At 52.0% G+C, this 16,228-nt stretch overlaps 1 protein-coding gene and 1 long non-coding RNA gene across 8 annotated transcripts in view; one reads left to right on the forward strand and one right to left on the reverse strand.

Annotated features, from left to right (window-relative positions):
- The window catches only part of OTOF (otoferlin), a 71,875-nt gene extending 57,525 nt beyond the window's left edge, over positions 1–14,350 (forward strand). For 2 of the 7 annotated variants that reach the window (XM_090136538.1, XM_090136534.1), the window contains 18 exons: positions 109–271; positions 993–1,123; positions 1,722–1,751; positions 2,402–2,551; positions 2,937–3,003; positions 4,168–4,322; positions 4,739–4,873; positions 5,722–5,859; positions 6,953–7,080; positions 7,631–7,801; positions 8,360–8,520; positions 9,276–9,418; positions 9,749–9,837; positions 11,174–11,272; positions 12,007–12,248; positions 12,619–12,797; positions 12,957–13,057; positions 13,497–14,350. In XM_090136538.1, the coding sequence (XP_089992664.1) occupies positions 109–271; positions 993–1,123; positions 1,722–1,751; positions 2,402–2,551; positions 2,937–3,003; positions 4,168–4,322; positions 4,739–4,873; positions 5,722–5,859; positions 6,953–7,080; positions 7,631–7,801; positions 8,360–8,520; positions 9,276–9,418; positions 9,749–9,837; positions 11,174–11,272; positions 12,007–12,248; positions 12,619–12,797; positions 12,957–13,057; positions 13,497–13,677 (2,463 nt within the window). In that variant the 3' untranslated portion in view covers positions 13,678–14,350. The remainder of the gene's footprint in view (positions 1–108; positions 272–992; positions 1,124–1,721; positions 1,752–2,401; positions 2,552–2,936; positions 3,004–4,167; positions 4,323–4,738; positions 4,874–5,721; positions 5,860–6,952; positions 7,081–7,630; positions 7,802–8,359; positions 8,521–9,275; positions 9,419–9,748; positions 9,838–11,173; positions 11,273–12,006; positions 12,249–12,618; positions 12,798–12,956; positions 13,058–13,496) is intronic. The other 5 variants (XM_031603879.2, XM_031603880.2, XM_031603878.2 and 2 more) reach the window with 3 other exon arrangements.
- A 109-nt stretch (positions 14,351–14,459) lies between these two features.
- On the reverse strand, positions 14,460–16,192 carry LOC116235629 (uncharacterized). The gene is made up of 4 exons (XR_004168408.2): positions 16,043–16,192; positions 15,210–15,391; positions 14,964–15,064; positions 14,460–14,717 (listed from the first exon to the last, which is right to left on the reverse strand). It is a non-coding gene; the product is annotated as an uncharacterized LOC116235629 (long non-coding RNA).
- Positions 16,193–16,228: the final 36 nt, after the last annotated feature.

Raw genomic sequence — 16,228 nt, forward strand, 5'->3', positions numbered from 1 at the left:
TTCCTCTCCTATCTCTGCTTTAGTTCCTGCTGGTCTTTCCAACCACCTACATCAAAGCCCCACAGCCCACATCCATCCCTTGCTAACTGGCACACCTTTGCATCCCAGGACCTCCCAGAGAATGAGCTGCTCCACCCGCCCCTGAACATCCGAGTGGTGGACTGCCGGGCTTTTGGGCGCTACACCTTGGTGGGCTCCCATACTGTCAGCTCCCTCCGAAAGTTCATCTACCGCCCACCAGATAAGAAAGCCCAGCACTGGAATATGACAGGTACCAGCCTTGGGCCGTGGGGACACAGCTTGTGGGGTGTTTGTGGAGTACTGCAGGCAACTGAGGGGCATGGGCAAAGAGGAGATGGGATGGCTTCTGTTCTAAGACAAAACTGCTTCATCCCTAACATCTACAATAAGGGCAGTGAGGCACTGGCACAGGTTGCCCAGAGGTGGTGGTGCCCCATCCCTGCAGATACCCAAGGTCAGGCTGGATGGGGCTCTGAGCATCTGATGGAGCTGTGGGTGTCCCTGTTCATTGAAGGAGTGTGGGACCACGTGGCCTTTAAAGGTTTCTTCCAACTCAAACCATTCCGTAGTTCTGCGATCTCTGTATCTTCATGACTCCACACTCCATATGTTCCCCAAGACTCAAGATGAGTGTGCTATGCTCTCTGCTGCTGCTGCTGCTGCTGCTATTTGGACCTCTACTTGCATCTCTCTGTGCTGGTATTTTCAGAGCAATCCCTTTCCATATCTCTTCTCTAGAAAATGGGGCAGATATTAAAAACAGACCTTTCTCATCATCTGCTTTCCTTTGTTACAGCACCATCCTTTAACCATGCTATAAGGGTCTGTACTCATTCCCCCCGCCCCTCTCCTCTGAGCAAGGTGACCTTACATCACTCCTGCATGAATATTGCAATATCTTACCTGAGCTCTCAGTTTCTTTTCTACTCTCTCCTTCTCTCTTGTTCTCTCTTTCTCTGTCCTCTGTCCAGCTAAACAGCTCAAAGGCTATATGGCAATGGCCAATGGGGCCCCTCGCTCTCACCCCACAGGGGAGATCATTGTCAACATGGAACCTGAGGTTCCTATCAAGAAGATGGAGACCATGGTGAAGCTAGAAGCTGTGAGTATCTGTGTGTCAGAGCTATGCTAACATTGCTTTCTTCACTGAACTGCCCATCTCTGAGGGATTTCACCCAAAGGAGGGCTGCTTTATCCTGTGCAATTACAGGGCTGGGTTGATGCTTGGAGTTGAAGGGTCTTGGGTCAATACCAGTCCTACAAATCAACCTCTTTCTGTTCTGGCTAGACTCAACTGTTTCTTGCTGTCCAGAGAAGGGCAATTCTGGGCTAAGCAAATTAGACAGCTTCATGTTTTCCTTCAAAAATGATCAAATGGAAATGAGGACCTCCCTTCCTAAGCAAGAAAAGCTAAAAGAGAGCAGAGTCTTTGTTGCATGAAATGGTGGTTCTCCTTGGAACCCAAGAGAGGTGTCTCCAAGGCAGAAATGGGTTTGGTGTGTCACAGCAGCATCTCCCATGTACACAGAGCTTTCCCAGCCAGGGCTCTGTGCAAGGCTTGTGTTTCCTTACACCATGGGGAGTGGTCTGTGACTTTTCCAGCCTGCCATGCATGTATGTGCCTATGTGTATGCAAACTCAGGTGAGATTGCACTGTTAACCTGCTCTTCCTCTCTGTTCCCTTTCACCCTGTGTGGCAGAACTCTGATGCGGTGGTGAAGGTGGATGTGGTAAGTGATGGCTCTGCTCATCATCCCTGCTCCCAACCTCTACACCCCATCCTACCCTTCTGAGCAGCTTTCAATGGACCATGCATCCTCAACATCCCTAAAATAAGTGGGGACTAGTGCCATTTTGTCCCAGGGAAGAGATGGAGTAGTGTTGCCCGTTAAATAACTCTGGCCTGGTCCCCGCAGACTGGGAAGCATTTCTGAACCAGCACTTCCTAGCACTGCTGTGCCAGGAGGAGCAGGGCAGACAACTCCCCGGGAAGGAGGTGCTGGTTACTGCCATCACAACCAGGTACCAGAACCCAGAGGGGGTTGTGGTGCCTCCAGGAGGATACAGGGTACTTCCTAGGCAGAGGGAGGATCGCTGCCACATACAGTGCTGTAGCATGAGAAATGCATGAATGAAATGGACGACGGATAGGAAGAGATGTCTCAGGATGCTGGCACAGGATTGCTGGAGCCTTGGGCACCTCACTTTGCTGCTCAGTGCCTGTGTCTCTGTCTTTAAAAGGGGGAAAGTGCTAAAGAGGCCATGCAGCCAGGAGGGCACTGTCTGGTCAGGTGCTTTCCCCACCACCTTTCCACTATAAGATGTGTTTGATTTTCACCTGAATCCTCTTCTCTGCTTTTGCTACCCTTTTCCTCCTCAGTCTGAAGAAGAGAAGGAGAAAAAGAAAAAGAAGAAGAAAGGAGGAGGAGGAGGAGGAGGAGGAGGAGAAGAGATAGAAGAGGAGGAGCCAGATGAGAGCATGCTGGACTGGTGGTCCAAGTATTTTGCTTCAATTGAGACCATGAAAGAGGTGGGTGCTGAACAAAGGAGTGGGGGCATGTAGGCTGGGATAGGAGAATGCATTACCTCCTGTAAGCAAGGCCTCAGCTCTCTCCAGCTGTTTCCAAAGGCTGTGGTGCTTTCCTCGCTTGCCTGTTGGTGAGGCATTCACTTGAAGAGCTGAGCAGGATTCAGCTTCCTTGCATGCATTTGGTATGCACATGGTGTTGGGTTTGCAGGCAAACACAACTGATAACAGTATCACTGCTCAAGGCTGCACCAAGCACCTTTGTGGCCAGACCTTAGCTCGCTGCTTGGATGGGAAAAAAGCTGTGACCCTGAGTCAGGCATTTCCAGTGAGCACAGAGCCCCTCAATACAGTCACCCACTCCCTGCTTGCTTCATTTCTCCCCCAGCAACTCCGGCAGCAGGAAGCAGCTGCAGCAGAAGCAGAGGAGAAAGAAGAGATGGAGATTGCAGAGGGTAAGCAGCTTGCAAGCAAGAGAGGGAGTGGAGCTGCAAAGGGGAGGACCAGGGCTTGAGCACCCTGCTGGATCATACATATGGCCACAAGGGTGACCTCATCCATTTGCAGCCTGGAGGCTCCTTGCAAGGAACCATCAGCAGGGCTGGAACAGGTTTCCCTGAAGGACTCTCACCCATCCTTTCTGTATGTCCCACATTCATATGACAACAGGCCGTTGTCTTGCTTAGGCAATGCAAAATTTATTAGCTGAGAGAAATATAGAGCCTGGTTCCATTATGAAGGCCAGCCTTCATATCATAAGAAAGATGAAGTTTTGCCAAACTTAGAGTAGCTTCTTCATTGGGTTTGCTATCATGGCAGGGATGCTGGGGGATGTCTTGCGTCCCACATCCTTGTTCTGTCTTCTGAGCAGGACCCATTTCCCCTTGGCGCTCCCATTCTTTCCTCCATTCCTCTTCCATACTATGTCCTTATTGTTTTTTGTCTGTCCTCATCTGCACTGCCCAGCAATCATGAAAGCTGGCAGATTGAGGCAGTGAGGGATGGGGATTGTAGATGGGTGGGAGAAGAGCACAACGTTGCTCAGCTCAGACTTCTTTCCAACAGCTTTTCCTTGTGTAACTGGTGCCACCAGCTGGTGACTGATCTGAATAGAGACCAAGCTGGCCATGGGCATCACCCTCTGTAAGGGCAGCAGCCTGTGCCTTGGTGCTGAGCATCAAGCACTGTCACCTTTGCAATACCTAGGCTGGGCTTTTCTTCTCCAGGCTGCACATGACAGGAAAACTCTTCAGTGGGAGGAAGAAAAGGAGATGCTGTTGGTAGGATCAGGTCTTACTACTGCTATGGAGGCTAGGTAGAAGCTAGAATGCTCTCGGTCATCTAAATAATTTATGTTCTGGAAGCTCCTTGCATGGAAGCTACTAGGCTCCTGGAAATGCTGTGATAAAGGCAGAGATGGCCAGAGAACAAGGAAAGAGAGGAGAGGGCCTGAAGAATTACTCCAGGGCTGGAATGGGAGCTGCAGGCAGTCACAGCTGTCAGCTTTCATGATCCTTCCATTTTAAAGACCTTGATCAAGTCTCCCTTCCCTGTCTCCCCCACCCTTCCTCACCTTCATTTCCATCTCCTCCTTCCCCGCCGCTTCCCCTTGGACCCAGAAATCAAACTTGATGACTCTCCCATGAAAGGCTTCAAGGGCCAGACAAAGAACAAGGAGAAGTCCAAGGCACCCAAAGATGACAAGAAAAAGAAGCAGCAGTCAGCTCCTGAGCTCCCCGAGAAGAAGAACAAGCAGAAGATTGATGAACTGAAGGTGCGTGTGTCGACTCACAAGAAGGAGGCCCTGCAGTTTGGTTTGGCTCCTGCTAGAGGGAAGGGCTTTCCAGCCCTGGCCAGCCCAATTGAGATTCAGCAGGGATGGGCTCTGTTTGATGGTACATGGTGTTTACTAGGATTGATGTAGCCTGCGAATCTGGGGCTCAGAACCTGAGTCTTTCACAGTTTGGGAACAGCTGCTCTCATCTATTCAGCTGAACATCCCTCTTGTACACAGTCAGTCTGGGGAGGCACTTATATCAAGGTCCAAAGCAAAGATCCCTTCTCTTCCTAGAGAATTTGACACTGGGAGCTTTGTTCCATCTTAGTTGCGCTGGCAGTCACCATATTTTTTCCTCAGTGTTTTTTTGTTGTTGCTGTTTTTACCTGATTCCCCTCCTTTCTGTCCTCCAGGTCTTCAACAAAGAGCTGGAAGCAGAGTTTGATAACTTTGAGGACTGGCTGCACACCTTCAACCTGCTCCGTGGGAAGATTGGGGACAATGATGACAATGCAACAGAAGAAGAGCGGATAGTGGGAAGGTTCAAAGTGAGTTTGGTGGTTGAGTTGGCCCAAGACAGGGACAGTCCTTGCCTATAGACTTCTGTGCTGAAGGTGCTTCAGTGGGAAGGGATTGGATGCAATAGAAATCAAATTGCATTGACCCAACCACAAATCCTTGCAGGGATGGAAATCCTCTATGGATAGTTCCAGGCTTCAGTAGCTCATCTACAGAGAGAATGGTCTGTAGGCAAACAGATGCTTGATAGTTCTTACAGAAGGCTTCTCCTCTTCGAAGTCTGCTGTGGAAATAAGTCCTGCCCTTGGTTTTCTCTGTGAACCATTTCTCCCCAGGAATACTCACCTGGACTCACTGCCATGGTGCACTATTGCCAGTACCCAGGCAATGCAGGAGCGCATCTATCAGCTGTAAGATTCTTGGAAAGTGAGGCTGCTTTTGGAGGGTGTGATCCTGGCCAGATTAAGTCTATTAAAGCCAAATTTGCCCTTTGCTTGTGTTAAGTGATATAAAAAGCATGGCTGCCACCTCCAACTACAGTGGCCAGGAGCATTCCTGCCCAAACCCAAGAGCCCAGCCTGGTGTCTAGGACTTAGGATCTCTGCCCCAGGCTGTTGTCCTTCTGCCAGTTTTACCCTTGGAAATCCCTGTACATAAGCACCTTGCTAATCTGATTCCTCTGCAAGCCTCCTTCCCTTTGTCCAATTTCTTTGCTCGTGATAACAAACCCTGAAAGTGATGTTTGAGGGGTGAAGAAAGCTTCCAGATATGCTACAGCACATGGGTAGAGGCAAGGCTGAGCCCAAGGTGATCTGGGATGGGCCTGCTCACCCTGCACAGCCAGCTTCTAATCAGGTTGTGCACTCCCTCCCACCAGGGCTCCATGTGTGTCTACAAAGTGCCTCTCCCTGATGATATTACCAAGGAGGCAGGATATGACCCCACCTTTGGCATGTTCCAGGGGATTCCCAGCAATGACCCCATCAACGTGCTGGTCCGAGTCTATATTGTGAGGGTGAGTACAATAGCATGGTGTGGCAAGGTATGATCCTGCACTCCCTTCCACACTGCACACCCCAGAGCTGGTCCTAAATCTGCAGGGACATTGAGTTTTAGCTCTCAGGGTCTGGACTAGAAGGTGCTGGTTCCTTATATCCCCATCATGCTTTAGTACAGAGCACATGCAGAGCACAGTGGGAGCTGGTGGGATCTAGCAGACCTGGCAGAAGGGGGTGGCACCTTCTTCAGCATATCCTGAATTATTATCAGCCTGGTGCAGCTAATGGGCAATACGTCCTGACATATACAGAGTGTGCCCTGGGAAACTCTGACCCCCAAACTAGTCACCTTGTGTTTGCAAGAGCAGGAGTGAGACACATCAGCGAGGCACTAGCCCTGCTTAGAAGCACACAGGCTGACCCTTTTTACCACTTTGCCCCTGATGTTTTACAAATACAACTTTGGGTGATGTTTCCCACTAGCCTGGTTCTCCATCCAGGGCAGCATCGCTGTGACCAGTGGTGAGGAGGAGTCTCCAATCCATCATCACCAACTGATGGTTGTGACAGTAGATACCAGCCTGCCCAGTACCACTGCTAACTGGGACTGGCTTCATCACTAGATATGACCTGGCATGGGAAACTGCTGATGTGTGCAATGATAGAGACTGGGACTGGAGAGTTTGAAATCACCCTTAATACAAAGGTGATTTGTGAGAAAAATTCCCTTTGTGAGGTGAATCCCTACAAGCTCTGGACCCCAGTGTAGTCAGTGGAGAGAACAGCTGGAGGAGGAAGTCTTCCTGACCTACTAGTTAAGTCTTGCTCTAAAGAGAGACAGCAAAGGAGGTTCTGTTTACATATTTCTGAGGGGACACAGCCAACTGTGCCTGGCTAGGCCAACCCAACTTCTCCCCAGGTGGAGACAGGGGTTAACATGCAGCAGGACTTCTCACCAGCTTAAGCCAAGTGACTCTGTTTAGGGGACAAAAGAGTTTTGCCATCTGGCTTTGGCCACGTAGAGCCACCTGGTCTCACAGATCAGGACAGAAACATTGCTGAATTGTTCACTAGCATGGATGGGGCTGACCTAACATTTCTCCATTCCAGGCCACAGATCTCCACCCAGCTGACATCAATGGGAAAGCTGACCCTTATATTGCCATCAAGCTGGGGAAGACAGACATCAAAGACAAGGAGAACTATATCTCCAAGCAGCTGAACCCTGTCTTTGGAAAGTGAGTTGCCCAAGCTCTGTACACCTGTTCACACCCAGAAGGGGTTAGCTAAGCTTGTCATCCATTCACTTGCACCCTAGTCATCCCACAGCTGCTTAGCGTTCAGAGGTTGGGACTCATCACACAGAACTTTCCTTACGAGTATGCAGGCATGCTCCTTTAAGCCCATCTCTTCTTTAGCAGCAGTGTGGTCAACATGGATGTTTAGGAGATGTCCACATCCGACCATGACAAAGTATCTGCTTTAGGAGGTCTGAAATCCTGTGAGAGTATTGCCTGGCTTGCCAGTGACCCACCAACTTAGTTTCAGGGCTGTTGAGTCAACCAAGTCAAGCAGTCATCATGTGCTACCTTCTTTCTAGGGCCGCTGGATCCAAAACAGCTCATGCAGAGATACAGCTACAATGCATATATTGAACACATTGTAGTGACAAAAGCAAATTAAACACCGACAACAGACTGAAGCAGACTCAACTTGCCCTTGATCTTGAGCAGCAGCCAAGTGTTCCAACTCATTCTCTTTCTCTTCATCTGCTTTCCCCTGGCCTAGGTCCTTTGACATTGAGGCCACCTTCCCCATGGAGTCCATGCTGACAGTGGCAGTGTACGACTGGGACTTGGTGGGGACAGATGACCTCATTGGGGAGACCAAGATTGACCTGGAGAACCGCTACTACAGCAAGCACCGAGCTACATGTGGGGTGTCACAGACTTACTCCATGTACGAACAAAGCTTTCTCTGCCCAGTCTCCTGCCTGGACCCATGCCTGTCTCATCTTCCACGCCAAGCCTAGATCTCCTGCAGGAATCTCCCTCTTTCATTGCCTTCTGATGGGGAAGTCTGTGCTGTACTTTTTCTCTTAACAGGGGTTATAGGACCAGAACAGGAGTGCAACAGCAGAGTGGGTTGTAAGCAGGAATCCAGGGCTGGGAGGGAGGGGTTGAGGCATTGATGGGGCTCAGTAGAAGAGTGAGACTAGAGCTGTAATAGCAGCAGGACCAAAGGAGCAAAGCATCAGAGGTCAAGCAGGGTGCACTGGGGATTTCAGGTCTGAGTCAGCACAGAGTAAAGGGACTGGGCTGAAAGGTGTTAGCAAAGTATAGAGCAGGGATGCAGTGGGACCTGTCTGCTCTGAGTTTTCACATTTGGAACCCCAGATCTTTACCCTGTGAGTGCCGAGTCCTTCCAGGCAGTAGCATTTACCTGGCTTGTAGAGGGAAACAACATATCTTCTTTCTCCTTGCTACTACTTCACTGACCTTGCCCTCCTGTTTGCAGACATGGGTATAACATCTGGCGTGACCCCATGAAGCCCTCCCAGATCCTATCCAAGCTGTGCAAAGAGGGCAAGGTGGATGGGCCACACTTCGGGCCAGGAGGAAGAGTGAAAGTTGCCAACAGGGTGTACACTGGTCCCACGGAGATTGAGGATGAAAATGGTACCTGCCCCACGGGATGAAGGTTGGAGGGGAGTGGGGGTCTGGGTGTCTCCTCAGCGTCCAGGGTTGGAGACAGATCTACTGGCCCCAGTATGCTAATGCAATGTTGCAGTCCTTCTCCATCTACCGCTTTACATTGACCCTTCACTTTGCTGCCAGCTGGACAGTGTCTTGTGGACCACCTGGGTTTGCGGGATGCTGTTAGAATTGCTCATGGGTGTCCATGAGATCACCAAAGCTGCCTTTAGAACATTCTCCTGACGGTGTATGCTTGAGGAGCAATGAAGAGAGCCCACCTTGATCTTTCCAGGTTTTAGGAAGCTCTGTGTCCTTCATGTAACTGAATCCTCAAAGGTTGTGTCCCAGTGCATTCACATTCACAAGAAAGATGAAAGCAGGCCATGAAGCGTGCACAGGAGGAGCATGTGGTCAAAAGATACGGAGTTGGTTCAGCCTGAGTAAAAGCAGGCTGGATCTGGACCTCCTGCTAATGGTTAAGGTTACAGGAGAAAGAGAGGAGTTAGGAAGCGTTGGCTCAAGTGGACACTAGTGAATGGAGAGGAGTCATTAGCAGGCACTTCAGCTCCCTTGAAGCAGGGAGAAGCTGGAAGAGGAATCCAAGAAGAGTGTGTGTGTGTGTGCGTGTGTGTGCTGGTGCCAGGAAAATCTGGGGTCCTTCTTGAGCAGAGGAAGAGGGTTGTTTGCTCTCCTTGGTGTTTTTCCATCTAGATCTCCAAGCTCCTTTGCCCACGCAGGTCAGAAGAAGCAGACAGATGAACACTTGGCCCTGACCGTGCTGCGCCACTGGGAGGATGTCCCACGGGCAGGCTGCAAGCTGGTCCCTGAGCACGTGGAAACGCGCCCACTGCTGAACCCTGACAAGCCGGGCATTGAGCAGGTCCTCCTCCAGGCCCCCAGAGAGCAGCACTTGGGCATCAACAGCCCTTAGCATTTGCCTGTTAACTCCACTAGACAGAATCTTCAGTGCCTCTCCCTGTCGAGGCTGTCCCTTTCATACCCTTTAGTATTTGAGTCCTCTGCTCCTCCATGCCCATGCATCTCAGCACCACACCATGCCATGAGGGTGGGCAAGGACTCCTGGCCAGACTGTACCCCATGTCTGGCATGGCCAGACTGATGCTGAAAGGCAGGAGGAGCTCAGGGGAATGCTGTGGTATGAGAAGCAAGGAGGGGCCAGGGAACTGACTGCACCTCTCCAACCTTGCAGGGTCGCCTGGAGATGTGGGTGGACATGTTCCCCATGGATATGCCAGCACCTGGCCCTGCCATTGATATTTCCCCCAGGAAACCAAAGAAGTAAGGAATGTCCCAATCAAATGACCAGTGGGAAAAACTATGGCTGGGGGCACAGTCTTGCTTCTTCCCACTATTTGTGTTTCTCCACAGCCCATCCCTCTGTCTGGGCAGTCCAGCTACACAGGCACTTCCAGATATCCTAAAAATGGAGGCACCAAGTTATGTCTTCCCCTTCCAGAGCTGCCCTTGAATATTCTGCCTGGCAGCTCCTGATTTTGCTGAGTCTGCCTAGACTAGGAAATTAGAACTGCCATCCCAGCCCCAGTAGTGGCAGCGTTAGGTTAGGGCATGACATTCCTGGTTGGTTTGGATGGGCTCTTTTCAGGAGGAGAGGGCTGCCAGTGAGACAGGGTTGGTCAACCTGAGCAGGAAAGAACAGGCACTGTCCTAATGGCCTCTCCTGCCTCCTTTGGAGAGAAGACACATTTCTTCCCTCTGCATCCTTCCTAGTCCTGCCTTACTCTATTGGACCATGTCCTTTTCCCACCCCAGAAGTGTGAAGCGGGCATCCCACTGTGAGTCTTTTGCATTCACATGCCCTGCAGATGAGGTCTTGGATGGAGAGAATTTCTCTGGATTCCAGAGGGTTGCTGTTGGGATCTCAAGATTGAGGCTGCAGGAAAGCCGAGGCCAAGGGCAATGTCCAGACACAGCACAGAGGAAAAGCAGAGGTTTAACTCGCAGCCCAGGACAGCTGTGTCCAGCAGTGACCTGTAACCTGGTGCTGGAGCCCTGGCACAGGGAACAGAAAGCAGTGGGGGTTTCTCCCTGAGGATCTCCTGTGGGAGATGGAGAGGTCAGCTTGGCCTCGTCGAGTCTCGACTTGCTGATAATGAGGCCCTGGAAAGGAGACAGACGGTCTGAATAAACAGGGGTGTTTTGTACTTAGCCATAAGATAAACTCTCTGCTGATTTTGAAGACTGCTGGGCAACCTGCTGGGCAGCCCTGCTGGGGCAGGGCTCCAGCCCTAAGCATCCTGGGGACTGGGATTCTGTTATCGCCCTGCTGTGTCTGGAAGAGCTGACACAGCCTGTTTTAGTGATAAATCTACCCAGCTACCAAGCCATGCTGTCCCCTAGATCCTCTGGCCTGGGTTGTGCAGAAGCTTAGGAGAAGGAAAGTAAAGCTTCCCTTGCTGCTCCACTGACCCTCCTGAGTTGATCCCAGCTCTTACCCATCCCTGATCCCTTTCTTTGGATAAGATCCCCATGAGCAGATCCCTGTGTGCAGATCCCTGTGCTCTCCATGCCTGGACCCAATCTCCCATCCCCTTTGTTCCCTTCCTCCTGCCCCTTCCCCACCACTTCATCTCCTTGTCTCCCTTTCTCCTGCCAGATATGAGCTCAGAGTGATAGTGTGGAACACAGACGAGGTCATCCTGGAAGATGATGATTACTTCACTGGCGAGAAATCCAGTGACATTTTTGTCAGGGGGTAGGTACAGCATGGTCACTTTCTTTGCCTCAGCCCTGGGGGTGCTGGTGCTATGGGGAACGCAGGGTGGGTCTGGGGGTAGATGTGGGTGCGAGATTAGATAGCACCAACACTGTCTCCAGTGATGCGATGCCTTGCCAAGCTGGGCACCTCAGGTCCTGTCTGCAGAGATTGGGTCAGCAGAGTCCATCCCACCCTGAAGCAGAGCCTGCATCAGACCCTAAATCTTCCTGATGGGCTCGAATACATACACCCTGATACAGGGAACCCACAGCGACCAATACTGAGCTGCCTCTGCACAAACACCTAAAGCTGTTGGAGCTCAGACTACCCCATGGTGGAGTGAGAACTCTACAGCCACCTCTGGGCTTGTCCACTCCAACTGTGTGGGATGGGGACACCTCTCCAGCATGCTCTGCTCCAGATTCCCATGCAATGCTCCTTGCTCCTGTCCACGTCCAACATCCTCCTTCCTGGAGAAATACTCCCAACAGCCAGCTTGAATTTCTTGCACTCAAGCCCCTCTGTTCCCTCTAGGTCCCTCCCCTGGGGCTGCTGCAGTGATTCACAGAATCACAGAGTGACTCAAGCAGCCCCAGCTCATCACTTAAAGCTCTTAGGTTCTTCCAGTCTGTCCATGTCTTGCTGGCTTGAAGGCATCCTGGCTGAACATGCAGGATGGCCCCATGCCCTCTCCTCCCTTCTGGAAAATTCTACTCCTCTGGGCCTTGCAGGTGGCTGAAGGGTCAGCAGGAGGACAAGCAAGACACAGACGTCCATTACCACTCACTCACCGGCGAAGGCAACTTCAACTGGCGTTACATCTTCCCCTTTGACTACCTGATGGCAGAGGAGAAGATTGTCATCTCCAAGAAAGAATCCATGTTCTCCTGGGATGAGACCGAGTACAAAATCCCGGCTCGCCTCACCCTGCAGGTCTGGGATGCTGACCACTTCTCAGCAGATGATTTCCTTGGTAAGGGGGGATCTGTTGAGTCGGGACAGTGGGACAACCAGCAGGGTTCTATCTGGGGCTGGAGGAGCAGGGGGTGGTGTGGGTGAGGCAATACCTGGACAGGAACAGAGCTCAGAAGGGCAGCCCTGGTCCTCAAGCCCACTACATCTTACAGATCCCTTTGGATGTTGTCTGTAAATGTATACAGAATCAGAGCCCTTATCTTCTCTGCTGCTGTTCAAAGGCTTGTGCTGAAACAGACATCAGCTTTTTAGTTCCCAAAGAAGTTCAGAATAGTTTTCCAGGGAAGGAGATGATGGCCAAGCTCACCTCCAGCCAAGGATTTGCATTTTGGGGGTGCCAACATCTATGCTTCCTTGTCTCCTGCCAGGGGCCATTGAGTTGGACCTGAACCGCTTTCCCCGGGGAGCCAAGACATCCAAGCAGTGCAGTCTGGAAATGGTGACAAACGAAGCAGAGCTGCCCATGGTCTCAATCTTCAAGCAAAAGAGGGTGAAGGGCTGGTGGCCATTTGTGGCCAGGGATGAGAATGACGAGCTGGAGATCACCGTAAGGATGGGGAGAAGGGGGTGATTTTCCACCCTGGGGACCACAGCCATTGCAGACCATCCCCATACTCCTCTCTGTTCCCTTAGGCCCTTCTATCACCATGGCTGTGGGCCAGGCAGGGAGCATAGCCTGGGGCACAACATCCTTCTCTCCTTTCAGGGGAAAGTCGAAGCTGAACTGCACCTCCTGACTGCAGAGGAAGCAGAGAAATCGCCCGCTGGGCTGGCTCGCAATGAGCCTGACCCACTGGAGAAACCCAAGTAAGAACAAAACCCAACTCCCCAGCAGATGCCTGGGCTCCTATGAGATGCTGCTGGGTGGTGCTCAGGGAGGGACCCATGCATGGGGAGGTGAAGAAGGGTCACACCTCAGGGATGAAAGTTATGTGCATGGCCCTTCTCCTTTAGTTCCCCACCACTGCCCACTATTCACTGCCTAGCTCCCTTCACACTTAGCTTCATCCCCTTTTTCTGACCTCCCAACTTCTCCTCTCTTGCCCTGACCAACAAGACACTAGCTCCTCATGGCTCCCCCACATCCCTGCCCTTGCTCTGTCTGCACATGTCCTGCTAATTCCCCTTACAAAGGTAACCCAGGGATGGACCCATGGTCTCCCTTTCCACTCTGTGGTTCTTTAGCTGTGCTGCCTGCCCTCTCCATGACTGTGGTGTTCATGATGGGTGTTTGCTTCCCCGGCAGCCGTCCAGACACGTCTTTCATCTGGTTCCTCAACCCTCTCAAGTCCATCAAATACCTCATCTGCACCCGCTACAAGTGGCTCATCATCAAAATCGTGCTGGCCCTGTTGCTCCTCATCATGGTGGCCCTCTTCCTCTACAGCATGCCAGGCTACATGGTCAAGAAGCTCCTGGGGGCATGAAGCATGGGAGCATCCAACCTCCAGCTCAGAATCACCGCCTGCCCCAGCCCCATGCCCTTCTCCTCCCACAGCCTCTTGGCAGCCTCAGGACATATTTCACTCCTGTTGGGCCTCCTCTTCTGCATTTATCTGTGCATTCCTGTCTTCACTCACAGAAACGGGGCTGGAGGAGCTCTTTCCGTGAGGCTGGGTATCATTCCCCTGGGCTGGCAGTGGTGCACAGCCAGCCCCGGCAGAACACCCAGGATGGGGCCTTGTGGCCTTCTGCCCTCTGGGGCAGCAGTTGGCATCCCCCAGAGAGCTCAGCACCCTGCTGCAGAGGTGAGGAGTGCAAGAGCTGAGCTGGAGCTGAGGCGCTGGAGTCATTGGAATGTTCCCCAAATGCTCCTTGAGGGGATATTGAGAAAGAGAGTCTGGGGGCTCTGCAAGGGGCTGACCCTGCTCTGCCCTCCCTGGGGTACTAGCAGAGGCAGAGAAGCATCCAGCAGCACAAACATCTTCCCAGGGCCACCTATCCAGCACTGGCACTGGCTGGACAGACCTGAGGCTCACAGGGAGCCACATCTTCTGGCACAGTGTGAGCTCCCTCCAGCCTTCTCTCTGGTGGGTTTGTACTCATCGAGAAGTTTGGGGGTATTTCTGATTGTGTAGAGTGGGGAAGGAGGGAGGGAAGGGCTCTCTTGTAAGTTCTCTGTAATATTCAGCTGTTGATGACCCACCATGCCCAGCTTCAAGTGTGCAAGATCCTCATTCAGTACTTAAGAAACACTCAGAGATGTTTTTAGGATATTTGTGTTTTATCCTGTCAAGTCTGGGCTCACCGCTGACCTGCTGCTTACAGCCATTCTTGTCTCTATACATTATCTCAACGATTCTCAAAACAGATACGTCTCACCCTGTGCAGTGCACGTGACCCCAGTGCACGTGGTGGTGGTGAGAGGGGCTGCTGCTGCTGCACGCAATGGATGCAGTCTCTTCTATTCACCACATGCAACCTGCAGCCACAGGACAGCTGATAGTGTAGAATCTGCTGTCTCAATCTAGGAGGGAGAAAAGAAGTGGAGACGGATCTTAGGACTCCCTTTGGGTCCCCTTGAGCTGGAATTCCTAGGGCAGAAAGGACCATACTGGGAATAGTGAGGAGCCCAGTGGCCAGGGGCTCCAACACAGCGGCTCTGGGCAAAGGGGCTGTGGTGGGTGTGAGCACATAGCAGTGGACATCTCCTGAGCAACACTTGGATCAAGCCTGGCCCCTCAATAGCTCTTCCACCCTGTATAACACACACCTCTTTAGATTTTTTGCAATCCTCATCGACTTCCTCGTGTGCCTCTGCACAGTTTCTCTCCGGACTGTGCTTCTCCGTGTGCTCCTTTTCACAGCACTCTTCTGTATGCACACAAGAAGGTTTAGTGGGGCACAACTCCCTTCCAGTGGGATCCCTCTGGCCCAGGGTGCAGATGCCCAGAAGAGCCCAGGAGGGCTCCAATGCTGGAAGAGGGTGGGAAAGCTGGGGAGTGGGCTCCTTCCTTACCTGCAGCTTCACCCTCTGCAAGGACAGGGCAACTATCAGAGCTGATGACCAGAATTGTCTCCCAAAAGCATGGAAGCCCAGTATTTTCATGACCATTTGCAGCTGAACAATGAGGAATAACTTGAATAGGAGCCAGAACATCTTCAATAACAATTCAAGGATCCGGGCTCAGTGGTTGTCCTCTTGAACAGACCCATCCAAAACACAACACGCAACACTTAATAACAAGGCTCCTCTTATGCTCATCACTCCCAGAGTAACATCTTCTCAACAGCACAGATCCCAGGACTGCACATCCCAGTGCTGGCCTCCCAGGCTGTGTTCCCCATGCCCATCCCAGTCCATTTGGCAGCATCAACCTGCACACCCAGCACTGCAAGGAGTCCCGGGGAGGCTGACAAACGCATGCAGACCCCAGGGGGATGAAAAGCTGGGGTAACATAGGGCACCCACTCCTCCCACATCCCTTCTCCTTCTCCCAGCTCAACTCCTCAGCTGCTTACTCTGCCATGCAGGCAAAGAGAGACCGGAGCATCCTGAAGCCCACTAAAATCAGGGCCACAACTGTGAATCACGGATCACAGAATATCCCCAAAACTGAAGGGAACACCAAGGAGCTGCAAGAAGATGGCACTGAGAACCTCGGCCTTGTCCTCAGTGACAACATTCCCCACCACGTCCAATAAACAGGAGATTCTCCGTGGCCTTCCTCTTGCTGTTAATAGATTTACAAAAACATCTCAGGGTTTCCTTCCCGAGCAACGTCCAGCCTTCCTGGACCCCTCTGCCCTTCAGGACCGACTGATCTCTGCTGGCACTGCCCGTAGCCTCACCCCTCACATGCGATCCCCCCGCATCACCCTTGGCTCTACTGCGCATGCGCAGCAACTCTGGCGGAAGGCGTTGGACGCACGCACGGACGTGCCGTTGCCTGGCGACGCAGTGCCGCAAAGCAACCAGACCGTCGCTACGCGCATGCGCCGCACCCTTGTTGCTAGGCGACAGCGCGACGCCTCAGC

Source organism: Phasianus colchicus, chromosome 2 (genome assembly GCF_987193195.1).
Source record: "Phasianus colchicus chromosome 2, bPhaCol1.hap1.1, whole genome shotgun sequence".
NCBI lineage: Eukaryota > Metazoa > Chordata > Aves > Galliformes > Phasianidae > Phasianus > Phasianus colchicus.